The 26,680-nt window shown below is 44.0% G+C and overlaps 3 protein-coding genes across 8 annotated transcripts in view; 1 reads left to right on the top strand and 2 right to left on the bottom strand.

Moving 5' to 3' along the window:
- The window catches only part of wasf3b (WASP family member 3b), a 23,032-nt gene extending 3,484 nt beyond the window's left edge, over nt 1–19,548 (top strand). Inside the window, exons 2-10 of one of the 5 annotated variants that reach the window (XR_009785899.1) lie at nt 2,161–2,321; nt 4,737–4,871; nt 5,117–5,270; nt 5,430–5,547; nt 6,123–6,304; nt 7,112–7,396; nt 8,126–8,427; nt 9,005–9,651; nt 19,412–19,548. Coding sequence is in view for 3 of the 5 variants with exons in the window: in XM_061758231.1 (XP_061614215.1) it covers nt 2,189–2,321; nt 4,737–4,871; nt 5,117–5,270; nt 5,430–5,547; nt 6,123–6,304; nt 7,112–7,396; nt 8,126–8,427; nt 9,005–9,162 (1,467 nt within the window). In the remaining 2 variants the exon portion in view is untranslated. Of the gene's footprint in view, nt 1–2,160; nt 2,322–4,736; nt 4,872–5,116; nt 5,271–5,429; nt 5,548–6,122; nt 6,305–7,111; nt 7,397–8,125; nt 8,428–9,004; nt 10,531–19,357 lie in introns of those variants that run through there. The other 4 variants (XR_009785900.1, XM_061758233.1, XM_061758232.1 and 1 more) reach the window with 4 other exon arrangements.
- On the bottom strand, nt 10,589–17,678 carry gpr12 (G protein-coupled receptor 12). 2 transcript variants are annotated; one of them, XR_009785901.1, is made up of 3 exons: nt 17,379–17,678; nt 13,620–15,974; nt 10,589–10,606 (listed from the first exon to the last, which is right to left on the bottom strand). XR_009785901.1 is itself a non-coding variant. In XM_061758235.1 (2 exons), exon 2 carries the CDS (start codon nt 15,960–15,962, stop codon nt 14,937–14,939), a length of 1,026 nt encoding a protein of 341 aa, XP_061614219.1. In that variant the 5' UTR covers nt 15,963–15,974; nt 17,379–17,678; the 3' UTR covers nt 10,677–14,936. The 2 variants fall into 2 exon arrangements, 1 of the variants encoding a protein (XP_061614219.1); XM_061758235.1 differs by lacking the exon at nt 10,589–10,606 and having other exon boundaries at nt 10,677–15,974.
- On the bottom strand, nt 18,219–26,680 carry usp12a (ubiquitin specific peptidase 12a). The gene is made up of 10 exons (XM_061758234.1): nt 26,576–26,680; nt 26,132–26,296; nt 22,768–22,848; nt 22,475–22,688; nt 22,133–22,368; nt 20,688–20,764; nt 20,523–20,606; nt 19,420–19,617; nt 18,851–18,929; nt 18,219–18,759 (listed from the first exon to the last, which is right to left on the bottom strand). The coding sequence occupies exons 2-10, from the start codon at nt 26,177–26,179 to the stop codon at nt 18,658–18,660; spliced, it is 1,119 nt and encodes a 372-aa protein (XP_061614218.1). The 5' UTR covers nt 26,180–26,296; nt 26,576–26,680; the 3' UTR covers nt 18,219–18,657.

Raw genomic sequence — 26,680 nt, 5'->3', positions numbered from 1 at the left:
GTAGGAAATATAGTGGTGCCCTTAGATACGACTGACATGACAGCAGAACTGTGAGGCGGGTGTGCTCACCAGTCGCCCACTGTGTCGCCTGATCATGAACAATTCTTCTTCTCCTCTCTAAAAAAGTCTTCAAGCTGTGTATTCCAATTCCCAGTTGGAGTTTACTGTCAAACTAAACATAAAACAAAGACAATTACACAGTGTGTATTCAAAATTACATAGGTTTGCCTTTAGGTGTTGTTAGCATAATGCTAGCAAAGAATGCTACATGCCTTAGCTGGGCTGACGTCACTGGTCACTGTGTTATAACTGTTTCATCAATGGTTGAACACAAACGGTGGCGCAACACTTGTAGACGGACAATAGAACAATACTCAAAGGTATATCTTTATCATCTGCAAAAATGACTAAATATTCTCCTATTGCAGATTACTGAATCAGTTTTGATTTCTTCTTCGTTTGAGTCTGTTGTTGTCTGTATTATATTGCTTCCAGGTGGCCAAGGTGCACACACCAGAACGAGCAGCACAATGTCCATTGAATTGAAGCAATAAATGTGGCAAACACATTTTAAGTCTGTACATTCTATTTATTTATGACATTGCTGTAAGTACAAAAATATGGTGCTGTTTTTCTTATTAAAAACTCATTACAAACATTTCTGTTGTTTTTTTTTTGGGCGGGGGGAAGCTGGAACAGAAGAATGGGATTTCCATTCATTTCTATTGGGAAATATGATTTGAGTTATAAGTTGTTGTTTTTTTTTTTTTTTAAATTACAAGCATCCTCACGGAACAAATTAAACTCTTATCTCGAGGCTCCACTGTGTAAATAATCTGTTCCGGGGTCAAACTGTCACCATTGTGGCATATAATGCCCAATGCCTCAAATCTTGTTAAATCCCGATAGAATTTTTTTCCCCCCACTAATTTTGCTGATCAATCTCGACTGCCTCCATCATATATTGTTGCTTTGTTGCTCCAAGTAGGGATTGTCTTAGCAGCTTTTGTGCTAAAAGTAGCCACTCAGGTCCAGTGTTAAGTGGCAACGTGAATCTTTTGTTCTCCGGTTGTTTCATGAAGAGTGGACACAGCGGTATTGTCCCGGCCCTCGTCTTTGGACAGGAAGTGCAGAGGTGACACGGGCGGGAGCAGGAAACAGGAATTGGCGCGAGGCTGCAAAATAGGAAGTGAGGCGCTGATAAGATGGTCGCTCTGATGCACGCCGGGATTTCTCCTGTTGTTCCACTTTTTTTCCCCCCATCTTCAAGGGGACATACATGACTTTTGAATTTCTATATACAAACAGAGCACTCTACAGTATTATACTTAATAAAAACATACAGTAATAACAATTATAAACAAATTTAAAGACTATCAACAGTTTGTGCCTCATGATATCATACATTAATTGAATGGGCATTGTTTGTTTGGTGTGTGCGCCTTGGCCACCAGGGGTCAATGTAATATATTGAGACATACTACACACAGATTTGATGATGAAGCACAGAAGACCACCATCGAAACTAAGCTGAATTAATATTAGTCGTTTTTCGCAGAGGTGATAAAATGCTGCATCCACCAGTGACAATACGATGGAATCTATGAGTGCTTGCTTTAAGTGAGATAACAGCATTGACTTCTAATAAACGTTAAAAAAAGATGTCTCCTTTGAGTGTGATTTGGTATGTGAATGTTCCACATTTGAGAGTATCATTCTCGCTTTTTCCATTCACCAATCTGTGTTTGTGTCAGGATTCCAGCTGGGCCACTGACAGGCCGGACTGGGATTAGCTGGCACGCTGCATCTTGCTATTGCTAATGCCTTAATCCTCGCCGCTAGTCACCGTGGTCGGCCCTCGATCTGCGGGTCGGCCGTCGCGACCATCCTGGAACACATTTGAGTTAATAGTTCCCCTACAGAGGTCATCGTTATAGATGTATAAAGTAGAACTGTTCACCCTTTGATGACACAAACCTGTTTCCACTATGATACTGTCACCTAGTGGCTTTATATATGTATCGCCAGAATAAATCGATATTAGATAAATAAAACATATTTTTAGCTATTTTGATCAAAAGACAGATATTTATGTGTGTGTGTGTGTGTGTGTGTGCGTGTGCGTGTGCGTGTGCGTGTGTGTGTACATCTTCCCAACAGTGGTGCGTGGTCGTGAAGCGTCGCAGCCATGCCGCTGGTCAAGAGGAACATCGAACCACGCCACCTCTGCCGCGGGGAGCTCCCTGAGGGCATCGGCAGCGAGCTTGAGTGCGTGATGAACAACACGCTCTCTGCCATCATCCGCCAGCTCAGCAGCCTCAGTAAGACGCAACGTCACACACACGCATACAAGTATACACTTGAGGGCAGACTTCCACCAAGGCCAAATTATTAGCTACCTTATGCATATTTCCAGGGTCAAATTGTCGCCGTTTTAAAACCTTTGTGAACTGCACAGACGACGTTTTACATAATTTATCGTGAGCTCAATAGAATAATTGACCAAGTCATTTTTGAATGTTTTCGTGAAATAAGAAAAAATTCAACAAACAACATTAGCCTAATGTTAGCCTAATAGCATAATTGCCTGTAATTTTTAACTTATTGTCACTATAGCAATTAAAAGTTTTCTTTATCTCTGTGTATATTCTCAATCAGTCATGATAATGGTAAAGGTTGCATTGAGACAACTGAACCCTTTTTTTTTTTTTTTGTTGAATTTTTTTTTTTCTTCTTGTTTTGCGAAAATGTAAAAAAAAAATGACCGGTAATTATGCTATTAATTCACCACTGTGAATATAAAAACTTAAAACCAACATAACACTTCAGTGACGAAGGCGTAATGCAAAGGTGAGTCCCATTGCCAATGCAGCAAAAAACAAATTTTTGTGTGTCAATTTGTTTAAATTTCCCAACATATTTGTATTTTTTTTTCCTATTTATATTCAAATCTTTTTATTTTTTCCAATGTTTCTTGTCGTAAAATAAAAAAAAAAATTTTTGTCATAACAAATTGCCATTTTTATCTATTTATTGTTGAATATTATAGTCCATCCATCCATTTTCTGAGCCGCTTCTCCTCACTAGGGTCGCGGGTGTGCTGGAGCCTATCCCAGCTATCATCCGGCAGGAGGCGGGGTACACCCTGAACTGGTTGCCAGCCAATCGCAGGGCACATACAAACAAACAACCATTCGCACTCACATTCACACCTACGGGTAATTTAGAGTCCTCAATTAACCTACCATGCATGTTTTTGGGATGTGGGAGGAAACCGGAGTGCCCGGAGAAAACCCACACAGGCACGGGGAGAACATGCAAACACCACACAGGCGGGGCCGGGGATTGAACCCCGGTCCTCGGAACTGTGAGGCAGACGCTCTAACCAGTCGTTCACCGTGCCGCCACGAATATTATAGTATTCTTTTAAAATATTGTTGTATTTTTTTGTCTTTTTATATACATTAATATTGTTTCATTTTGTTGTCTATCTTTCCAATATTTGTATAATTTCTGTAAAATATGTTTGTATTTTTAGATGTTTTTTTCCCCCCTAATGTTTTGACTTGGTCCATGAGCAAATCCCTGACCCATTTTTAGCTGTATCCTCATAATATTTGTTTATATTATAAATATAAATATTTTTATATGATGTTGTCTTGATGTTTGCTATCGCCATGGCTCTCTCTACGCACCCTGGGGGTTATGAGGCTGGCAAAGCTCTGACAGCTGCATGTTTGTGTGCAGAAAATGTATATGCGTATGTGTGCTGTTTTCTATGGATCGAGGGTGTCACTGTCAGGGCAGCAGGGGCATCCATCTTTCATGTCCTTTTTGTGTTTGCCCCGTTGCAGCTGTGTGGGTTACATTTACACAGGCGACGTATGCATGTAAAATGTCTAGATGGGGGAGGGGGCCGTAAGACCCCTTAGGGAGTGAGGTCAGAGTTGAAGGGGCTCAGCACGCCACATCCAGGATTCTTCCTTCCACTAAATATTTTGTCCCTAAGCCCATCCTGTCAGCGGGAGGGCCACAAATGGCTCCCCCCTGCTTGGTATTTCTACTCCAAGCTTTACATAAGCTACACTTGCCGTTCATTAACAATGTTTGTGAATTTTGGAGCGAGGGCCCCTGTTCTTGCGTGAGCATACTGTTGTACTTTCTTTGTTTATTTTTTTATGATTTATGTTGCTCCGGTAATACTACTACTGCATTTCACTCCGTCTTTTGGCTCTTCCTATAAAACTGCAGGACCACTACCCAGAAGCAAAAAAAAAACCTTTATTACCTGTACAGACCGTGTTTTATGTCAAAATTTTAACATTCTTAGCTGTCCTATAAATGTGGAGTTAGTAAGTTAACCACTGTATAACAAAACTAAAACAAAGTAAAACTACTCACTCGAAGATTGTTTGCATAGGATGGGCCTCTATAGGTATTGTTGGAATTCAGTAACATTTGAATAGTAGTATAGCAGTGGTCCTCAAACCTTTTACAATAAGTAGCCCCTAAAAGAAATTTTTCAGTAAAAATTGTACCGAAAGAAATAATGGAAAACAAATAGGTCTAAAAGAATAAATGCAAATGTTTTGTATTTGAAAATTAAATACAACTCAACTGTATTTAACAAATGTACTGGATTAGGAAAAAAAAAAGGGTTTTTAATCTAATATTTTTTTATAATTTTCCAATGAAGTGTTGCCTTGACTCACTTGTTCTCTTGTTTCATCTATCAGGCAAACATGCAGAGGACATATTTGGCGAGCTGTTCAACGAGGCCAATGCCTTCTACCTGCGCGCCAACTCTCTCCAGGACCGCATCGACCGGCTGGCCGTCAAGGTCACGCAGCTGGACTCCACCGTGGAGGAAGGTGGGTCATCGGCTTCTTATATTTCCATTTATTTTATTTATTTATTTATTTTTAACTGTCCAGTACATCCGTGAACCCAGGGGCGGGCGAACATCTACCGAAAGAAATGTTGGAAAATGTTGTTGATAATGTGGGGAATAACGGTGGATTAAAAAACGCGGAGAGCCCTGTATGTGGATCCCTGGGCCATACTTTTCCCAACCCGTTGCTTTATGCAATAATTTCGGCTCACTTCTTGTGCACAGTTTCCCTGCAAGACATCAACATGCGCAAGGCCTTCAAGAGCTCTACCACTCAGGACCAGCAGGTGGTGTCCAAGAGTAGCGTGCCCAATCCGGTGAAGGAGATGTACAATTTGAGTGACAAGCCTCCACCACTTAGCATCCTCTCATCTTACAGGTTGGACATAAAGGACAAAAATAACACAATAAAACTGTGACTACATGTTTGCTTCTACTTGCGAAAGCAGAGCCCACATTGTGGAAGAGACATTTTATCTCTCGGAGGCAATGGTCCTACCCTACTACTGTGTAAACACATTTCTGTTCTTGTGTGCAGGGATGACAAGAAGGAAGCGCTCAAGTTCTACACCGACCCCTCCTACTTCTTCGACCTGTGGAAAGAGAAGATGCTGCAAGACACAGAGGACAAGAGAAAAGAGAAGAGGAAGCAGAAGGTGCAAAATCGTAATCACGCGTCGACATTATACTTTGTTAGGGCTGAAATGATTAATCGAATAACTCAAATCATTCAATTTCACAAAAACTCTGCCTCAAAGTTTCACAATGATCTAATGTTACTTCAGACACAACTCTGCGTAGAAAGTTATTTGTTCAGTCACTTTCTTCAACAAGCAGTAACAAAATGTAATAAGCACATTCATACAAGAGCTGCTATGGGCACAACTGACGCCCAGGGACTCACTCAACACACAGACTGGTTAACAGTTAGCCAGTTCACAGCCAGCCGCTAATCTGAGCCAACAACAGCCAACTCTACACTCTCATTCGCTGACTCTCACATTACGCACCAGGTTAGGCCCCGCCTTTTAAAGCTGCACACACTCAGTCGCAGATGTTAATGTGGAATGTGTGGATGGGGATCCCAAGTGGACAACAATAACACCTGCACCTCACATAAAATATATATATATATATTTTTCGATTAATTGCTGGGATAATCGATTCTAAAAATAGTCAGTAGTTGCAGCCCTACTCTTGATTAAAAGACTGGCTTTGTCTCTGAACCCAGGAACAGAAGCGCTGTGTGGACGGAACGTTGCAGAGGGAGGTGAAGAAGGTCCGCAAGGCGAGGAACCGCCGACAGGAGTGGAACATGATGGCGCTGGATAAAGAGCTGAGGCCAGACCACCGTCACACTATACACAGAGACAGAGGGGCCTCCTCCGAGGGCTCCATGTCTCCAGAGAACAGGTAAGGGAAGCGTGAGGATCTGGATTCTGACACCTTTCAATACAGACATACGGTGGATATAAAAAGTTTACACATCCCTGTTCAAATGCTAGGTTTTTGTGACATTAAAAAAAACAACCAAAAAAAAAAAAAAGTTAATTTCAAAACAAAATCTCCCAAACACATTTTTTTTTCTTCAGCTGGGCCTTGGGGCCTTAGAGAAAGTGGATGGAATTATGAAGAGTTCAAAATAGGAGTCAATGTTGGCACAAAACAATCAGGCTTCTGCTAGTAAACCCCCCAAAAATAAAAATAATAATAATAATCCAGGGAAAGCCTACTAGAACATCTGAAATTGATTTGGGGTTAATGAGATGCACTTTGAATGGTGGCATTTATATGCTGACTCACATTTAAGTTTGAATGTAATTGGTTAATTCTGAATACAGCCACATCCCAATTATAAGAAGGTGTGCGCACTTATGCAACCACATTATCTCAGTTTATTTTTATTTACGCTCCCAAAAAGGTTAAACATTTCAATTGAGTTGCACAGGTTATATGTCACATTATTGGCGGGGTAAAGGTTTTAAATGATTTATCTTGGTCTCCTTTTGTTAGATCACAAAAACCTGGCATTCAAACAGGGGTGTGTGGACTTTTTATATCCACTTTGTAATTGGATTATTTTGATCAATGTTTACAACGCAATTGTTGTGTGTAGTTTATGTGTGCATAGCAGCTAAACTGATGGAAAGCTGCACAGTTTAAAATACTATCGTAAAGTAAATTGTAAGTAAATAATACAAATAAATACAATTCTGTCAGGGCTCACGGGGTCGACCTGCATCACTATCCCAATGCTATGAACCACGCTGGCCACGCTCACACGTACTCAGGCCCGCCGCCCAGCGTCCTTGCTGCCCAGATGGCGGCGGGCCACGGCCCTCGCGGAGGGGGCGACCACGACGGCAGAGCCAGAGCGGCGGCTTATCAGGGTGGCACGCTTGGCCGCGCCCACCACCACCAGCATCACCAGCAAGTCCCGCTGCCTCCCCCGCCTGCCGAGGCGATGAACGGCGGCTCCATGTCCCTGCCTCCGCTTGACTATAGGTAAACCTCGAGGCATCAACTAATTAAAAACACATCCTCCACTTAAGACAAATAAACAGCTGTTTAGAGAGATGTCTCATGGAAAAAAATCAGTGTTATTAACTCAAATTATCTTAGTTCATGCATATGGACATTAAATAGTTTACTGGTGAGCTCATTTGAACTCAGTTGGTAACCAAAACAGCAGCTGTCCCAAAACTTTATTTGTAAAAATTAAAGCCCTCCTGTTAATAGACACTGGTAAATAAACACCTCAAATCACTTCATGAGATAAAGCTCCACTTTCCCTTGACATCTCTTGTAATAGCTGACTCATGTTGTGTACTGTATTATTGTTTGTAAAAAAAAAAAAATATCCCTCCCACCGAATAAAAGCCACTTCATTCAGTACACTTCTCCTGTGATCCAGTACTTGAGGTGTATCAGCAATTCTGCCTTGCTCTATAATACACTAGTAATATTGTTATTTATTATTGCAAACATTTGTTTGGGTGCCCCTGTACTGTACTGTACAATACAATAGCTGTATCACAGATTCTGTCTTATGTAGTACACCGGCAACCTTGATTAATATTAATGCAAAAATTCCTTTATTTGAAAAAAAACAAAAAACAAAAGCCTTCCCCTCTAAGTGCCCCCAGCCACTTCATCAAGTGCATCTCTAATGTCTTGCTCGTGTAATACACTGGTAAAAATGTGTTTGTTAAAATTAAAGCTGTCTTCTCGCAGCATGGATGGTTACGCCAACACGGGACCGCCCCCCCCACCCCCGGCTCCTGTCATCCCTTCCGCCCTGACGGCCTTCGCCTCGCCACCCGGAGGTCCCGTGTCTCCCGGGCCCGGGGGTTACGCTTCGCCTCCGCCGCCCATATGCGGCGGCCCAGTCGCTCCGCCGCCTCCCGGGCCCCCGCCGCCCCCTCTCCAAGCCGGTGCATCCCACGCCATGGCACACAAGATGTCGTCGCCTGTGCCCATGGAGAGCAGCGTGGTCAACGATGCCCGCAGTGACCTGCTGGCGGCTATTCGTATGGGTATGTGTGTGTGGCATTATTTAAACAGCGTGGAGTGTGCATCTAATCGCTACAGTATTTACATCTGCCAAGGCCAGACTTTTCATAAAAGTGTGGTTACTTAGCAGGCATCATCTACACCTGTTATATAATAATAATTGCACTTTCATTTTATTAATCATTCCTTTTCAATGAGTCAGTATTATAATTGTTTTTAAATTTCATTTCATGTTATTATTTTAATTGTCTTCAGGCCTGTTAAAAAATAGTTTATTTTAGTCCATTTTCTTTTAATAATTCACACTCTTTGGTAATGACAATTATTAATAGTTTGACTTTTATTTTATTTATTTATTTATGATGATGATAACGTATAATTACTTATTGTATTCCATTTTAATATGTAGTCCCTTTCAATTTTTATTTCATTTTTAAAATGCACTCCTGTTCCATAATACTTATTTAAATTTTTTTAATTTTTTTTAATGTAGCACTTTTGTAGCTACCTCAGGTCTCTCTACAAGTGAACAAGCATTTGCAAAACAACAACAATAAATAGTGTGTTCGTTGTCTGAAGGTGTCTGTTGTCCCCCTGCAGGCATTCAGCTGAAGAAGGTTCAGGAGCAACAGGAGCAGCAGGCCAAGCGGGAGCCCGTTGGCAACGACGTGGCCACCATCCTGTCGCGCCGCATCGCCGTGGAATATTCTGACTCCGAGGACGACTCAGAGCTGGAGGACAACGACTGGTCCGATTGAAACACACACACACACACACACACACAATCACATGCTGTATAAGATGAAGGGTCCACAAGTTGCAACAAGCACTGTAAAGTCAATATACTGTAACCATGACCACTTCCTGCAACCTCCACGTCTTGCTGGATGCTTTTCAAGCACAGTGAGTGCCCCCCAGTGTACCTGTTGTAATGCTGCACTCACACGTCTTGTATAATTTGATGTACATGCCACATTTGAAAGTGTTAGATTCAACGAGAGACTTTCCTCTTAATAATCCCCTCCTTTTTCTTTTTTTTTTACACTCAACATTATTCTATAGATCACCAAGTAGAGCAGGGTTGGGCAACCTATGGCCATATGCGGCCCGCCAGAGCATTTGATCTGATCTGGACCGAGGATTTGAAGGAAATCAGGAGTGTCAGGAGTTATTGCAGCTTTACAGTGTCGCAGGTAGAGGGCGCCCATGAATCTCTTAGGACACTTGGTCTACGTGACATTGTTGAGGTGAGTTAGTAGTCTCTTATTTAATGGCAAGTCATCAAACTTTGCCCAAAACTCATATTCCTCGAGTAGTTCATTTTTGAAGCCCCCCTGGGAAAATTGCCTTAAATTGGTCACTTCAAATCAAAATGGCAGAATTTGTTATTTCGGAAATGGTTTCCCGAGACTTTTTGATGGGCAGCCAAGTTTTATTTTGCTAAGCAAAACTTTATTTGGAAGCTGAATTTTTAAATAAAAAAATTTGGTCCAAAAAAATCTTCAACCCACAAATGCTCATAAAATAACAAACTTCGCTGCTATGCTACACCTTGACGCATTGACGAGATCTCAAATTTCTTTGTTTAGCGTTGTCCATTTGTTGAGCATACATGATTCACATTTGGTAGGAATCGTACAAAATAGTAATTTGTCTATGAAGGACCCCCCAGAAAATTGGCAAAATTACCCCAAATTCGCAGTTTAAAACCCAAACTGCAGACTACCTGTCTCTTTTGGGGAATGACTTCTTGAGACTTTTTGGTGGGTCTACTTATCATAGACATGTCTACCAAAATTTCATGTTGCTAAGTGAAATTGTTTTCAGGGGCTGAATTTTCAAATGCAAAATATGGTCCAGTAGGAATAGTTACGCTTTAAAGGACCCCTGGAAATGTCTAGAATAACTGTAAAATGGCCACGCGCATGGCTAAATTTTGTACACTGAAATGGCTCCTGATGGTATAAAAAGGTTGGCCAGCCCTGTTGTAGATAATGAACGGGAAGTAAATGTGATCAAAATGATTGCAGGTTGAGACTGTGTCATGTATACGGTCTAGTGTAAGCTTTGTAACCGCAGAGTAATAAAATAAAAAATAATAATAAAAAAAAAAAAACATGAATGGAGCTTACGGCTGGCGAGTCTCCTCACTGTCCACCGCTGTCGTCACGTGTACTGTACCTGGCTCCTCTGTTTCCATGGCTACGGGAGCAGAGTTGCCATGGCAACCGGATAGAGAGCAAGAGGGGTGGAATGAACAAAACAGCCGTCATTTGCACAGCACGCTTGTTTGCGAGATTTTTTTTTAATAGAAAATTAACTAACCAAAACAATTAAAAAGTACAACTAGAACACTTTGGAAAAATAGACAGCACACACTTCGCACAAATGTTTTTTTTTACAGTTAAATTAGTGCATGTTGATTCTCATTTTGCAGATACTTCAATTGTGCCATCGTGATTCCCCCTCACCCACCAAAAAAAATAACAATAAAGTGCATTTCACATTTAAAAACAACACACAATGCTGTTACTGTGGCAATCCCCCCCCCCCCCCAGACATTCACAGGACCCCTTGAGTGTAGGGTTAGTTCGCTCGAACCACTTCCAGCTCCTCCTTGGCTACACAATTACTTTCACTGTGCGTGTAACAGATAACTGTGACAGTCTTTTGCTATTCTTAGATACAAAAGCCCTTTTCACACCCTTTTCAAAAAATTCTACATTGTACCAGGGGGGGGCAAAAAAGTGGTGCGACCCAACTCCTTCCATTAAGAGTGACTGCTTTGGTAGCACCATGCAAGGTGGTAAAGTCCCCCCATTTGGAAAGCATGCCTTATTATTATCAATAATATTTACACATACTCCGAGGAAACATTTGTCACTACATTCAGAAAAAAGGCTTTTACAGCGCAGTGATATCATTGTACAACATAAAGAAATTCAAGCTGGAAAAAAATAGAACTTTTCAATGACTATAACAAAATAGACTTTTTTTTTGTTTTTTTTTTTTAAATTGTTGTGATGTCAACATTGAGCGGGGCCACGTTCCAAAAGTCTTCCGAGATCATTTGGAAGTGGCCCAGTTTAGCTCATAAGATCATTCAGAGTTCACTTGACGGACTTCCGCTGATTTAATCGATCATCCTCTTTCGCTTTGGCTTCAAGTAGCGTGGGTTTTTAGTCCGATGACGTCGCAGCAGCATGCGGTGGAGCACAAAAAAATGTGGTGGAAATTCTCTCTGAACAGACAAGGAAGACTGGCAGCAGCAGCATCCACAACACGGTAAACACCCACGTATGTAGAGACACACTCCTCACATGAGGAGACCACATGCGGCCATGCAACTCCTAGCACGTCAAACACACACACAAAAGACACTTGAGGTTACAACACTCAAGCAAGCTCAGGAAAGCGACGATAAAACATGTAGGGCACTTGTATCTCTTATGACATGCCTGTGATAAGATGTACGCTGTGCTGATATATTTATGACATTGATAAGACCTATATTGGTTATTGTGTCATCATATGAGGGTGGATCGAGAGAGCCCTCATTACGGGCTGTAATTTGAGGCACTGCTCAATGAGGTTTGTTGCAATTAGTTTTTTTTACACCTTTTTTTTACACCTTGTTATGAGAGAAGCTCAAGCCACAATGTAAAATCAGCTGATTACATAATCATATGAGCAAAATAATTACTGATTGGGAAAGCCCTCTTGGGCTGTAATTTGAGGTCTTACTCGATAGTTTGTTAAATTATTATTTTTTTTTTTAACCTTGTTTGTTACAAGTGAAATGTGAACATTAATTCCCACCAAGACAAATTAGCTGATTTAATCATATAAAGGCACAGCAACAAAATAATTTCAGATTCAGAAAGCCCTCAATACGGGCTTTAATTTGAGGTCCTACTCAATGGGCTTTGTTGCAATTTGCTTTTTTGAACTTGTTCCAAGTTTGAACTGCATCCATTTTCACCCAAAATCAGCTAATTACATCATCATATGAGGTCACATTGACAAAGCAACAAATGAAAATTCATCCACGAAGCCTGTTATTTCATATTTTCTTTTATAAGCATTTGCGTCACATTTGATTATCCCTCTCACAGCCATCACTCTGCGGGGAGGAATCACAGTAAGTGTGCGTGGATGTTATTGCTGTCTTGAGTATTGCTTCGCTTCTTAGAAAATAACTACCGTCCAAAGGTTAGTTATTGCTGACAACATGACAAAAAAGGTCGAGAGCTCTTTATTGGCCTAAAAGCAGATGTCACTTTTACAATGACTCTATTAGGGCACGCACATTAGTTATAGCGCACTTATTGGAATTACTATGTCAACCGTAGACTATTTTGTACATGTATTTCTTAAAATAAAAAATATAATAAAAAAGTGGGCAATCATATTTGGCAACTATAAAAAATGTAAACAAAGACAGCTGTATGGCAGAACTGACAGGAAAAGAATCTCCAATTTTCTGTAAATTTTAGAATCTTTATCTTTTTTGGAGATAAAAATAACACAAATCAGAGCTACGTGCTTTTCATTGCACAAGAATGGCATTATAGTACATGAAATTATATAAATCTAGTCATAAATATTAAAAAAAGGTAAGTTAGATACTTAAAATATATTTAATTTCTGTAAAGGAGTACTATACACCAAGTACGAGTTATGGTGTTTTGATGTAAAAATAATGAAAACAAATTTTACTAAATGTGAAAAATTTTGCATACTTTATTTAAATTAATTCCCTTTCAGCGAGAGTTAAATACAAATAAAATTACTGTATATGATGTTAAATTTTACGTATTTAAATAAAGTATGGTTATTTAGGTTACAATATTTAAATTAAAACAATTTCTAGTTATTTCAATATGTGCCACATAGTAGGTTAAATTATTATAAGCACCCCACAATGGGTTAATCTGTTTATATTTATATTATAATTCAATTTAATTGACTGGCTGTGGTAAGTCACATGGATTGACTGACATCCTAGTAACGAAACGGTGGAATTCTCTTGCATGGACTTAATGCAAACTTCAACTACGTCAACATACAAAAATCGAGCAAATACGAGTGAGGTGGATGCACATTACACTGCAGCCTCCAGTGAAATAAATGGGGGGGGTGGGGGGGGGATTATCGATATGGTGGTGTCAAACACATTCACACACAAGAATCCAGTGAAAGACAAGAAGCGTACCGAGGGCTCATTTCCACAAGAGAAGCTGGTGTCTATTTTTAGCTGGCCGTGCCTCTTTAGGTTGCCACGCACGTTCGAGGCGGGCGGGGATGGATGCTGCTCCAGACTTTGATGCAGGGGTAAAAAAAAATAATGAAATAGGCCTGCGTGCTTGGCGTTGTCGTCGTCTGCCTGGTTTTTAATCTGCCATTTGAGCGACCAATAATCCCAAAGGACGAGCACGTGGCGGCCGAAGCTGCGTTGTGCATGTGATGTGCACCCTCTGCAGAGCGGGGCAAGGGTGGGGCACCAAAAAAAGGGGGGGGGGGGGGGGCGCGGAGGCTGCGATGGTGGGCAGCATGCAACATAGCCGCCTCATGTGAGGATAACGAAGAGGGACAAAAACCTCGCGGGATGACGAGAAAACCACCGTCCACCCGGTTAACTCCCATGCCGCCCCTCTATGTGACCCAGGGGTACCACCCTTTCTCAAAACCCACCCAGGTCAATTTGCGCTAACCCTCTCAAACCTCTCCCAGATGGACCAAACCCCAGGATGTCCCCCTTTTTCAAATCCCACCCAGGACTGTTTGTTCCAGTCCAGGCCCACCCCTCTCTCAAAACAGCCCCCTGGTAGATTAACCTCCTCTCTCAAAACCCACCCGGGTCAGTTTGATCCAACCTAGTGGTGACCCTCTCTCTCTCAAAACTCACACTGGCGAAACAATCCCCACCCCCCTGCCCCCTCTCTCAAGCTCCACCCAGGTCAGTTGGTTCCAACGCAGGGGCACCACGTATTCAAAATCCACCCAGATCGGTTTACCTATTTTTGCCCCCTCTGTCAAAACCCACCAAGGTGAAACAACCAAGAGGTTACCCACCAATCATTTGGCTCCAGCACAGGGGTGCCACCCTCGCTCAAAACTCACCCAAGTGAACCGACCCGGGTCGATTCACCCATTTGTGTCAACCAACGCAGTGGGCACTCCCTTTTTCTCAAATCCTCCCAGGTAATTTTGGTCGAACCCAGGGGCAAACCCCTCTTTTACGTGCCACCCAGGTCAAATTGCTTCAACCAAGGGATGCCCCCTTTCAGAACCCATAAGGTGAACCAACCCAGGGGCACCCCCCACTCTCTCAAGTCCTACACAGGTCAGCTGGCTCTGACCCCGGGGGCGCCACTCTCTCTTATAACCAACCAAGGTCGAGTCACCCATTTGTGTCAACCAACCCACGGTAGCACCCCTCTCAAACCCCCACCCAGGTCAGTTCGCCCATGTGAGAACCATCCAATGGGCGCCCCCTCCCTCCCATATCCCAACCGCTTGGTTCCCTGGGTCAGACGTCACTGGGAGTCCGCGCCCGCTGTGCCACACTGGCGGGAACGCAGCCACAGCACACCAACCACAGCGCCTTCTGAATCTCCTGGTTCCGGAATGCGTAGATGACCGGGTTGATTACTGAATTGTAGGTGGCGGGCACCAGTGTGGCGTAGGTGTACAGCGGTGGGTACGTGTAATCGGCGATGAGCGAGTAGACAGTGAAGGGCATCCAACAGGCAGCGAATGTCCCTAGGATGATGGCCAACGTGGAGACGCCCTTCCGCGTAGTGACGTAGTGAGGCGAGGCTGCCAGGAAGTGGTGCTGGAGGGCAATCTGGTGGGCGTGGCGCATCACAATCTTGCAGATCTGCACATAGAGCTGCAGCATGAGGCCGAACAGGAGCAGGAAGGAGACGGAGAGTACGGCAATGTTGTTCTTGGTGAGCGGGCGCACCACGCTGCACGTGGCCTCCTCTGCCAGACAGTTGACGCCTGTGACAGGAAGTAGACCCAAGCACAGCGAGAGTCCCCACAGGAGGACCAGCATGGTGTACGTGAAGGCCGCCGTGCGCTCCGAGTTGTAGGTCAGGGCGTAGTATAGCGACAGATAGCGGTCGATGGTGATGGCCAGCAGGCTGAAGACTGACGCGGAGAAGGAGGCCACCACCAGGCCCACAGTGAGAAGTTGGGCCGAGTCCGACTGGAGCAGGTAGGCACAGGTGAAGTGCAGCACCAGGCCCAGGCCGGCCAGCAGGTCAGCCAGAGCCAGACTGCCGATGAGCAGGAACATGGGTGCCCGCAGCGCCGGGTTCTGCCAGATCACCAGGACCACCAGAGCATTCTCGCAGGCGATCAGAGTCCCCGAAGTGCACAGGACGATGTCCCACGGGTTGATCAGCAGGGGCAACTGGCGGGGCGAGAGGGATTCCTCTGCGGGGAACGTCGCCGGGACGCTGGCGTTGTCCGTCGGCCCCCCGCCGCTGGCCCACGCTGTGGGCTCCGGGCTCAGCCAGCTGGGGGTGGCCGGTGGCTCTTCGCTCATCGTGGCCCCCGTCTAAAAAGACACAGCCAAACTCTATAAGGACATATCCACTTTATATTTCGAGTGTTTGCCAACCGTTTAGGCCATAGGGTTAGGGCACGGACCCAGGGAGACAGAACCTCATGATATTTTGGCAAACGGCACAGTTTTCACCACTTTTGTCTACATTGCAATGCATTTTCAACATTTCCGAATGAATAATATATGAATTCTTGTGACAAAATTCATGAATATGCCTTGGCCGAGGTGTATAGCCCAAATATTGGTAAGTAACGGTTTTCCTCAACTGTTGTCAACATTTTCATTAATTTCTACACATATATGTATGAATTTTGATGACAAAAATTCATAAATATGCCTTCGTAGAGGTCTGTACTCGAAAGGTTGGTGAATAGTTCTTCCCTACTTTTGTCAACATGCAATGCCTTTTAACTTCATTTGTGAACAGTCCATTCATTATCCCTTCGCATAGGTCTGTGATAGGAGAGTTCACCACCCCCCACACTCTTGTCAACATGCGATATGCATTTTGCCATTTTCATTAATTTATGAACAGATAATTCATTAAAGTTTATGCTCAAAATTCCTTAATATGCCATCTCGGAGAACTGTGCTCCAAATGTTAAATAGGGGCTTTTTCCTACTGTTGTCAACACGAATATAAAAAAATATTTAATTTGTGAACAAATAAAACTAAAGTTTATGGCAACATTAATATGCCTTCGTGGAGGTGTGCCCCCCCCCCCCCCAATGGTGGTAATCACCCCCCCCCCCCCAAAATGGTGGTAATTCTCCCCCCCCCCCCTATTTTGTCAACGTTACGATGCATTTTTCAACATTTTACAAAACAACAAATTATTCATACATCTCAATGATGTAAATTCATTAATATGCCTTGGGTGAATGTAATCGCTCAGCAAGATTACGTGAAGACTACTCAGCTGATTTTCACTCAACTTTGTGCGTGGCCTAAGGAAACAGATCTCATGAAATTCTGATACAAAGGATGATTTTCCAACATATCTGAATGAATAACAGTGAATCCCACATGACAAAATTCAGTCACATGCAGGTTGGGTATCCAAAATGTTAGGCCCTTGGCAGAGGTCTGAGCACAACACTGACTGTTTTAACGCAATCACCCACAAAGACATGCTTCCCTGCTCGGGCGAAGGGCATCAAAGCACATAGCAGGCCACGTTGACTAACAGAATATGTACACCGGTGGTAGGAGGCCGACCCACCCCACCTCGCACAACAGCAACATGCACCCAAAGTGGCCATATGTTACTGCTGCTGATATTCCTGCTGCTCCACGTCAGCAGAAAGGATGCTGGAGTGGGAGGGAAAGGTGTGGGGGGCAGGGAGGATTGGTCATTTTACTCCCGCATGTCATGGATGCTCAATGCAGCTTACCTTGAGTCTGTGAGCTGACGCTGGAGCCGTTCAGAGGCAACCTTTTACATCCATGCCGCTGGAGGAGGGAGCTGTGGCTGGAGAAGAGAAGAGAGGAGGCGGCGGCGGCTGCTGCTGGTGGTGGGGGGGTCCAGGGGGGTGATGCGGCGGCTCCTCTTTTGGCTTGGTGATGTGAGGATGAAGAGAGAGAGGAGGGGAGGAAAAAGAAACGTGCAGACTGCGGCTGCGTGAGGACATGAGAGGGGAGGGGTGGCTCACGAACTGATGGAGAAGGGAGGAGGGGACCTGCGTCTGGCGCGCCTTCCAAAGAAAAAGGATTGTTCCTTTTACTTCCTGCCCATGAGGTTACGCTCCTGTGGCCGATCATTATTCTGTGAGTCGGGTTATACAAAAAAACATTTGATTCCTTCGTAGAACTAAAATGGCAGACCTGTATGTTTTTCCCAGCATGAGTTTTAAAGACTTTTTGGTACATCACCTCATGGTGGACACACCTACCAAATTTCATGTTACTAAATGAAACTGTCTTCGTGTGCTGGATTTTCAAACAATTCCCAACAATTTTGTCTCTAAAATGGCCTCTTCAAACCAAAATGGCAGAGCTGTGTCCTTTCAGACTTTTGGGTGGGTCATCTCATGATAGACATACCTACCACATTTTGTATTGCTAAATAAAACTTTCTCATGAAGCCCCAACCCAGCACCTGCCCAGAGGGACTACACAACTTAAAAATAGCTCTTGTTGCAGCAGAAGTGAACGTCTTAAGCAGGTAGCACCACTGAGGGGCGATATTGAGCAGCTATGAATCATCACTGTGACTTCAGAAGAAAGAGAGTGCATTGCCTAAATACTGGCTTTATTTCTTTTTCTTTAAAACAGAAAATGATCACGATTCAGGCCTTCTCATCCTCCATCGCTCCCTCATGTTAAACACACCAACACCTACAAAACGGTATCAAAAGTGCACCATAGTGTTATTAATACATCTCTGACGTTTTCCAATAATAGCTTTTTTTTTTGTAATATTTATACAAATACCATTCTGTACACTGTAGAAATACACAATCCCGGTCACCCCTTGTATCTTAGTTTGGATAATTCCCAACTTGGGTGAGGGGAAATATGAATGATCGAAGGCTCATTCATCCCTCAAACTAGAACGCCACTCAAAAAAAAAAAAAAAAAAAAAAAAACATCTGTACAAATAGGCGTGCTATGCCGTTAACAGTATCCTCGACGCCATTTCGTTCGTTATTGTCCCATGGGCTCGGCCCGTGTTTAGTCCCTGGACTGGTAGAAGAGGATGTAGCCCGACTCGGAGTTCTTGGAGATTTCCGAGGTGAGGCCGTAGAACTCCTCGATGGCCTGCGCATCGATTTTCTGAACAAGCATACAAACAGTGATTTACAAAAAAAAAAAAAAAAAAAGGTTTTAAAACATGTAAAGCGGGAAATCAAACATTCATCTTTACCTCCACGATGTCGTCGTCGAACAGCAACCAGAAGTCGTGACTTTTAACGATGGCAATGTAGTGGCCTCTGTTCGGACCACTGCAAAGACAAAAAGTTGCGGCAAAACCCAATTTTTTTTATAGCGGTCTAAAAAAAGCATGGTACCATCTTTTATTTACTGAACTGTAGACGCTCTGTTGAGGGGAGGACTTTATTTAGAAATGTATTTTTATATTTGAATACAAAATAAGCATTTAATATTCAAGTCAAAAAACAAAGTTATATTTTTTCCAAATAGTGGCATGGAGCTAAGGCATTGACTTGAGGAATTTATTTATTTATTTTATATCCATTTATTTGGAGAGGAAGTTTGATATTAAAAAAATATTGCCTTTTTATATTTGCCATGGTTTTTATTTACTCAAAAGTAGAGTATAAGGTGTAAAGCATTTATTACGGGGGAGGCCCACAATTGTGTATATTTTTGAGAACCTTTTGTTTTTTCCCCCAAACCATTCTCTTTACAGATTCTGCTACTGTTTTAATATAAATATCAAGATGGTTGCTTCTGTCCTCGGCAGCTACGCACCTCCCACAATGCACCACCACGGCGACCAGGTCGTAGAGCCTCTCGGGATTGGTGGCGTCTCCGGACGTGTTGAAGAGGCGCAGCTCCAGCGGGAAGACGACGCGGTACGACAACTTGGTGTAACGCTGCAGCTGCTCCATGTACTTGAAGCGCTTCAGGTGCAGGGCCAGGATCATCGGCAGCTTCTTCACGCGCATCCTGCAGCGCAGGCGGACAGGACAAAGCGTGGAACCACCAGTTAAGCGGGGTACACACATCCAATCGGCACAAATCAACGCCTGCCACCATGGGGGAGCTAGGTTCAAGACCCCGACCCGACCATCCGCCAACATCCCCCGGACTCACGGCTGTGGTGTCCTTGAGCAAGACACTGATACCCCGGAAATGCTCCCCAGGCGCTTCAGCTGCCCCCTGCTCCAGTGTGTTCCACTAACGTGTATGTGTTCACTGTGATGGGTTAAATGCAGAGAACAAATTTCGCGTGCATGCATGCATGCATGTTCATGACAATAAAAGATGATGATTCTTCATTTTTTTCCACCCCGCTTCCAATCAAAGTCGTCATATGTTTCTAAAAGATTAGCATGAGTGATTATCCTGTCGCGTGGGTGTGTGAGGAGGAGGAGGATTTGTCACTGAATTTGAGCATTTTCACCCATTTATATTAAACGCCCGATTGGCCTAAATCTCTGAAATTTCATCCTGAGCAATTATCCTGTGGTGTGTGAAGAGCGATCTGACTGGAAAACGACACAAAACCTCGAAAGTTACGAATGTGTTGCGATCGCAAAGCCTAATGTGCACTGTAGTTAACAGATAAACTTAACAGCCGAGCTTCTATTTTTTCTTCTACTAGACCGCCGTCTTGTTTGTGTATTATCCCCTGTGAGACCACGCTACCTCTCACAGGACAGTCTTGGTACTACTACAGACATCTGGTTCGAGGGAGGAGATTGTTGGTGGAGATATCGTTATGAGGATGGCGTGCTGTGTACACCACACATGATAAGCGGAAAGATGCCTTGTTTTTTTTTTAAATCATGTGTGGGGTCTCTCACAATTTAAAAAATAGTTAAGATGTTAAAACTGTGAGCTGAACACACCTCTTGTGCGCCTCCTGCTTGCTCCTACATTCTTCACAGTAGTATTTGTACTCGCTGCACAGTGTCTCTGTGTTGCTGAAGCCTCTGAGGGGGCGAAACACGGCACAATTTGAGTTTCACGTTTGAGCCCCGCCACAAGGGGAGGCACGTGAAAAAGGCCTTTACCTGAGGCAGTGTGTAATGGAGGTATTCTGTTCTACATCCACAGAAAGGTCCAGGAAGTCCTCATCTTTGCTGCTTATCTGGAAGGAAAAGATGGGCAAAGATGGTAAGCGTTCCGCTCCAGTCCTGTAGGTGGCGGTATTACAAAGTCAACTAAAAACACAGATGCAAAAAGATTAATGTTCGAACTCTGCATTATGTTACAGTGCTTGAAACATTTTTTTTTTGCATTTCTGTGCAATACATTTTAATTGAATCACTAATTTAAATAGTTTTTTTGTGTGTAATTGTCCTCTATCTTAAGCACAGTGTTAATGTTAACGTTAATGTTAAGTGTTGCGTTCCATTTTGTGGCCGATGAACAAATCAATCTCACAAAAAATTATTTTTTTTAACAATCAATAAATGGAGTTATTTGTAGGGAATGTAAAAGGTTTTATAAAAGAGTTTGTAATAGCGCATGGGTGCCAAAGGATGGCGGCATAGCACTGAAATTATGCAGCAGCAACAACCTTGCATAATGTACACAATCACGAACCTGTGTTACATTCCACCCATCCATTTTCTGAACCGCTTATCCTCTCTAGCGTCGCGGGTGTCCATGTTACATGAACGACTGTATTCAGTAGTTACATTTTTCGACACAAACATGGAGCTCCTCAATACTATACTAGCTTAAATAGCACACACTAGCATAGACTGACGTGACAAACAGGCACATGAGCACTTTACATAAACGGTATTAAGTCATTAAACTCACCTTTTGACATTCACACAACATAATAAATGTTAGGGAATACAGGCAAATTGCAGCAGCAAAGGTGGACTACATGGCTATTCGCAAACGCATTCAAGGACCGCCAACAAAACAGGACATCTAAAATGCACATCTAAGAAAAAAAATAAATCACTATAAATGAATTTAACTTGACAACAGCACCAAGGTTCCACCAGATGGCACCAAAGCCAAACCATTATTGCTCTGGCCTGAGCACAAAAAAAGAAGTGATTTTCAGCAAATAACAGAGGCTCCCCCAAAAATCTGAATAATATTCAAATTTGACAGTGTCGAACCGCAAATATGCAGAGTTTGGCAACACTGTGTCACTCTTAAAAGGGACCTCGCGCATTAGCAGAAACAATTCCGTGAAATTCAGGACTAATGCCAACTGCATTACTTACGTTTGAATTTTTACTACAGTTGATAGGTACAATCATTCATCTCTAGATGAAGCATCCTGCAAACCGATAATTCGATGTCAGCCCTGGAATGTGTTATAAAAATATTTATCGGGCAGTGACAATTGCTTTCAACAACAAGATGGGAGAAGTGAGCATCGGGTGTTTAAAAAAAAAAAAAAAAAACACCCGTCCCGGTATTCTTACGCTCTGATATCGCTCTGCTACTACCTCCGAAGTCAGACAAAGCACTGGGTCGACTTCCTTACCGTCTCGCAGGTGAGGCAGCGGGTCTCGTTGGTGAGGGTGCCCTGGAAGATCTCGTGCACCCAGGTGGGCGCGGGCGCGGTGTTGCTGTTGTTGTTCTGCGAGTCCAAGGTGCCGTTGGCCAGGCGGCCATTGGTCTTCTCCTGCTTCCGCTCCTCCTGGAGCAGGTCGGCGATGGTGTTGAGCAGGTAGTTCAGGAACTCGTGGGCATCCTGCTGCATGTAGTTGTCGAACAGCTCTGCGCCGAGACCAAATGAAGAGGTGGTAGGGCGACGTGGCAATGAAATGAAATCTCTGACAAAAACAACAACAACAAAAGAAAAACTCCGACACATTCTTCTTACCGTTTTCTTTGCGCAGCCGTGTGATGAACTTTTTGGGCGGTATGACGCCAACTTTCCTCTTCTGGTTGGCGATGCTGTGAAAGAGGTCGGCCAGGCAGGAGAGTAAGTTCTCCTTGCGTCGAGGCTGCCCGCGATACGCCAGGATCTTCTCCCGGAAGGGCCGGCAGAAGTAGAGCGCCTGCAACACCGAGTTGCAGTAGCAGGTGTTCCCGAACTGGAAAAGAAAGCAGGTTCCGGTTCACACGTGGGGTGGAAACATGCAGAAAACCCTGAATCTCGTGAAGGTGACATACGTTGACCAGGCCGAAGTAGTGCTCGTTGACCGGAAACTGCTCAGATCCAATCTCTTTCTCCAGAGCAGAGGCATTGGCGCCCTGTGAAGGCCAAAAAAGACATCAGGTGTTATTATCTTGGTCACATAAACGCTACGTCGTCGGCACACAAAAGTGAATAGCCAACGCGCTTGCCGTGCTCAACGTCATTTGTTACTGGGAAGAATGGGTCACAAGGAAGTCAACTCCCTGATGGCCATTCACTGGCAGAATCGAAATCGCTGCGCGTGTGCAAATAGCTGGTGATCATGGAACAAAGGAGTCAAGTGTTTATTTACAGTCAACACAAGGTAGGCGTGAGGAAAGCGGCTCCAGTTTGTGAAACTTGGACAATTTACCCACGGGTACAGCGTACCTCCCAGTAAATGGAAAAAAAAAAAAAAACTACTTTAGGTTGGATTTAGACGGTGTTGTTATTTATTTGTGTCACAAGTAGCAAGATTGACTTTTTCAAACTACAAAAACACCCATCAGTGACGTATATACTAGGGACATCTGCACTCATACACCAACACCACTTTACCAGCCTGACACAACTTGAAGGGAATCGAGTTTGCTGCCACCACCCACCGATTGCATCTCAAATTTTTGCCCGCAGGTCAAAGCAAAAAAAAAAAAAAAAACAGCTAAGCAATAGCTCGTATCTCGAAAATCTTGTAAGTCGCGTCACTAGTAAGTACTGTATTTTCACGACCATAAGGCCCACTTAAAAGTCTTAGATTTTCTCCAAAATGGACGGGGCGCCTTATAATGCGGCGCGGCTTGTGTGTGCACCGAGTTCCAAAATCTGTAAATGTTGTTGTGTGACTTTGATGAGCGCTCCGCTTGACTGACTGGGAGCATTTCCTGCTGAGACGCTGCTTATACAGAGCAAAAGTGGACATGACTGAGTACAGCATGCGGACTTAAAGGGGGGAGGATGCGCGTGAAGGAGGACTCTAAAGGCACGCCCCCAGTGGGTATATAGCGCCGGTATGTGCATTGTGCAAAACAACATCGGTTTGGCTAAGGGCCCCCGAACATACCACCTACGAAGAGACACGCTTACGAAGCACAGTTTAAACTCCAAGCTGTCAGTTACGCTGAGGAACATGGGAATCGAGCAGAGAATTCAAGATCAAGGAATCCATGGTTCGCAAGTGGAGGAAGCAGGAAAACGAGCTGAGTTACCGCGGAAACAAGGTGAGGTGGCCCGAGTTGGAAGATCAACTCGAGCAATGGATTAATGAGCAAAGAACAGCCAGGAGACACGCCTCTACAGTCACCATTCGACTGAGGGCAAAAACGTTTGCAGAAGAAATGAAAATCGAACATTTTCAAGGAGGTCCGTCTTGGTGCGTTCGTTTTATGAAACGGCGCCATCTATCCATCCGGGCAAGGACTACCGTGGCGCAGCAACTTCCGGCAGATTACAAGGAAAAGCTGGCCATCTTCCGCTCCTACTGCAGTAAAAAGATTCCCGACAAACACATCCAGCCCAACCACATCACCAACACGGACGAGGTGCCGTTCACTTTCGACATCCCGGTGAACCCCCACACTGTCGAGAAGAAGGGGACCACCACGGTAGCGATACGCACAACGGGACACAAGAAGTCGGCTTTTACTGTTGTGCTTGGTTGCCATGGTAATGGACAGAAACTGCCACCTATGGTGATTTTTAAGAGGAAGACGCTGCCTCAAGAAAAGGTTCCAGCCGAAGTCATTGTTAAAAGGGCTCGATGGACGAGGAGAAAATGAGAGAGTGGCTGAGTGTATGTAAAGTAGACCGGATGGTTTTTTTTTTCCACAAGTCACATCGTCCCTGTTGATCTGTGACTCCATGCGCGCCCATCTCACAGCCGCTGTGATAAAACCAAGTGCAACTAAGACTGGGAGGCAACGCCAAGCGAGTTACGCCACCATATGCGAATGGATTGTGGATGCTTGGGCTAAGGTATCTGCTTTGATGGTTGTCCGAGCTTTCGCGAAAGCCGGCATCATTGCTGACGCAGACAATGATGAGAGCGAACCCGGCGTGTTTGTTGGAGAACTTGCCCAGCTGTTCATTTCGGATACAGAACATGAGGACTTTGATGGATTTGTGGATGAGGACTGATCAAAAAATAACGTGAGTACATTGTTAAATACTTCAATAAAGTACAACCGAAATGCTGCCTTTTTAAAAACTTTGTATTAGCGTGCGTGCATGCTACCGTATGTTTTAAGCTAGCGTATGTTTTACCATGCCTGCGCTCAATAGTGCGGTGCGCCTTATGTATGTGTTAAATACAGAAATAGACCCCGTAACTGAGACTGCGCCTTTTAATAAGGTGCGCCCTATGGTCGTGAAAATACGGTAGTCTATCACTTTTTTTCAGATCGATACCAGTACCATTATTCACTCTTGAGTACTCACTGATACCGCATCATACTTCTGAGAGATACAATTTCAATTAACACAAAAAAGATAATTGTGCTGTTTAGTCAAACCACCGCAGTGTAACGCCAACTATTGGCGAGGAGGACTTACTCAATGTCACATTTTTCTGCCTTAAGTATCGTTGGCTGGTATCGGCAGCCTTCACAAGTACCCGATACCATATAGTTACCTGGTATCGGTACTCGCCCGTTCCTACTCGTAAGGCAAGGTGCCACTGTATTGGACTTTTTCTGCAATAACTGAAGCAATGATGTTATGACATTGCCTCCTTAGCTTTCAGTGAGATTGCTCCGTCATCCCTCCTTGTTTGGTTCAGCAACTTTTATGATTCAGGTGGTCCTCTGTTTACGACGGTACCGACATAGAACGCTACGAGGGTACGAATTGTTTTATATTTATGGCCTACAAGTGTTTTTCCTACACATATTGGCACTCATTATGACTTTACTACTCCGTTAGCGTGTTAAAGGCAGGCTACGGCGCGTTCAGACTTACGTACGTGACCGGAACTCCAACGTAAAACGAGGACCCGTGTATTGCGGACATGGAGCTTGTGCACTCCACAACTGCGCAGCTGATGTTCGACCATGTCGTCATTGACTTGCGTTACGAATACCAAGTAGCTTGTCAAAGAGACCGAACGCCTCAACTTAGCCTCTTGCGTGCCGTTCCCCTAACCCTAGCAACATTCACATTAAAGCGGCGTTCGCTCGTCTATTCTCCAGCTGTGCGCTCCGGCGGTTAGCGAGCTGTCACTCGTCGGCTGCCTGTTAGCCTGACGTTAGCTTATGTGGCTAACTAGCGCCCTTCGCTACAAACGGGGGCTCGAGCAGCACACTAAAGTACACGTTCGTCGCGACGGAAAGCGCATAAAGACGCGGCCGCCGTTCACACGACACTCACCATGGTACAAAAAGAGGCAAATTTGGAGACTGTCATTAGGATTTCCATTCAGCCAGAGCCATCTTCCAAGTGCGCCGCCTCGTTTAAGCAGATAAGCGCCAGAGGACTGCTTTGCTGTACGATAGCATAGCAGCCAGGATCCCTTGCAGCGGAGAGCTCTAGGGGCTGACACAGAAAAGCGAGAGCGTTCACTGCAAGTTACTTCCGCATTGGGCAACTGGTCGAATTATGCAAAAATCATATGAAGAGATTCGGGCTCATAGGAGAAGAAGCGAGAGGATTCACTGCAAGTTACTTCCGCATTGTGCAGCATAACTATGTTTGCTTGTTTTGACTCCGCGTATTATCCTTATTAAACTACGTGTGAAAAACGAATGAAGCTTATCGTAAACACGTTCGACAAAGCCAATAATGTCATCATGCACTTCAGTGAGGTAACAATACTTCCGCATTGGGCAGCACACGCCCGTGGATGCTTTGCGCTGGTGTTTTTTGTTCGTCTTGACACTGATAGTCTGTCATTTCAAATCGTACTCGACTAGTGTAAAA

The sequence above is a fragment of the Phyllopteryx taeniolatus genome, chromosome 20, assembly GCF_024500385.1.
Source record: "Phyllopteryx taeniolatus isolate TA_2022b chromosome 20, UOR_Ptae_1.2, whole genome shotgun sequence".
NCBI lineage: Eukaryota > Metazoa > Chordata > Actinopteri > Syngnathiformes > Syngnathidae > Phyllopteryx > Phyllopteryx taeniolatus.
The sequence above is the reverse complement of the archived record's forward strand: the minus strand, read 5'-3'. Positions and strand labels throughout refer to the sequence as shown.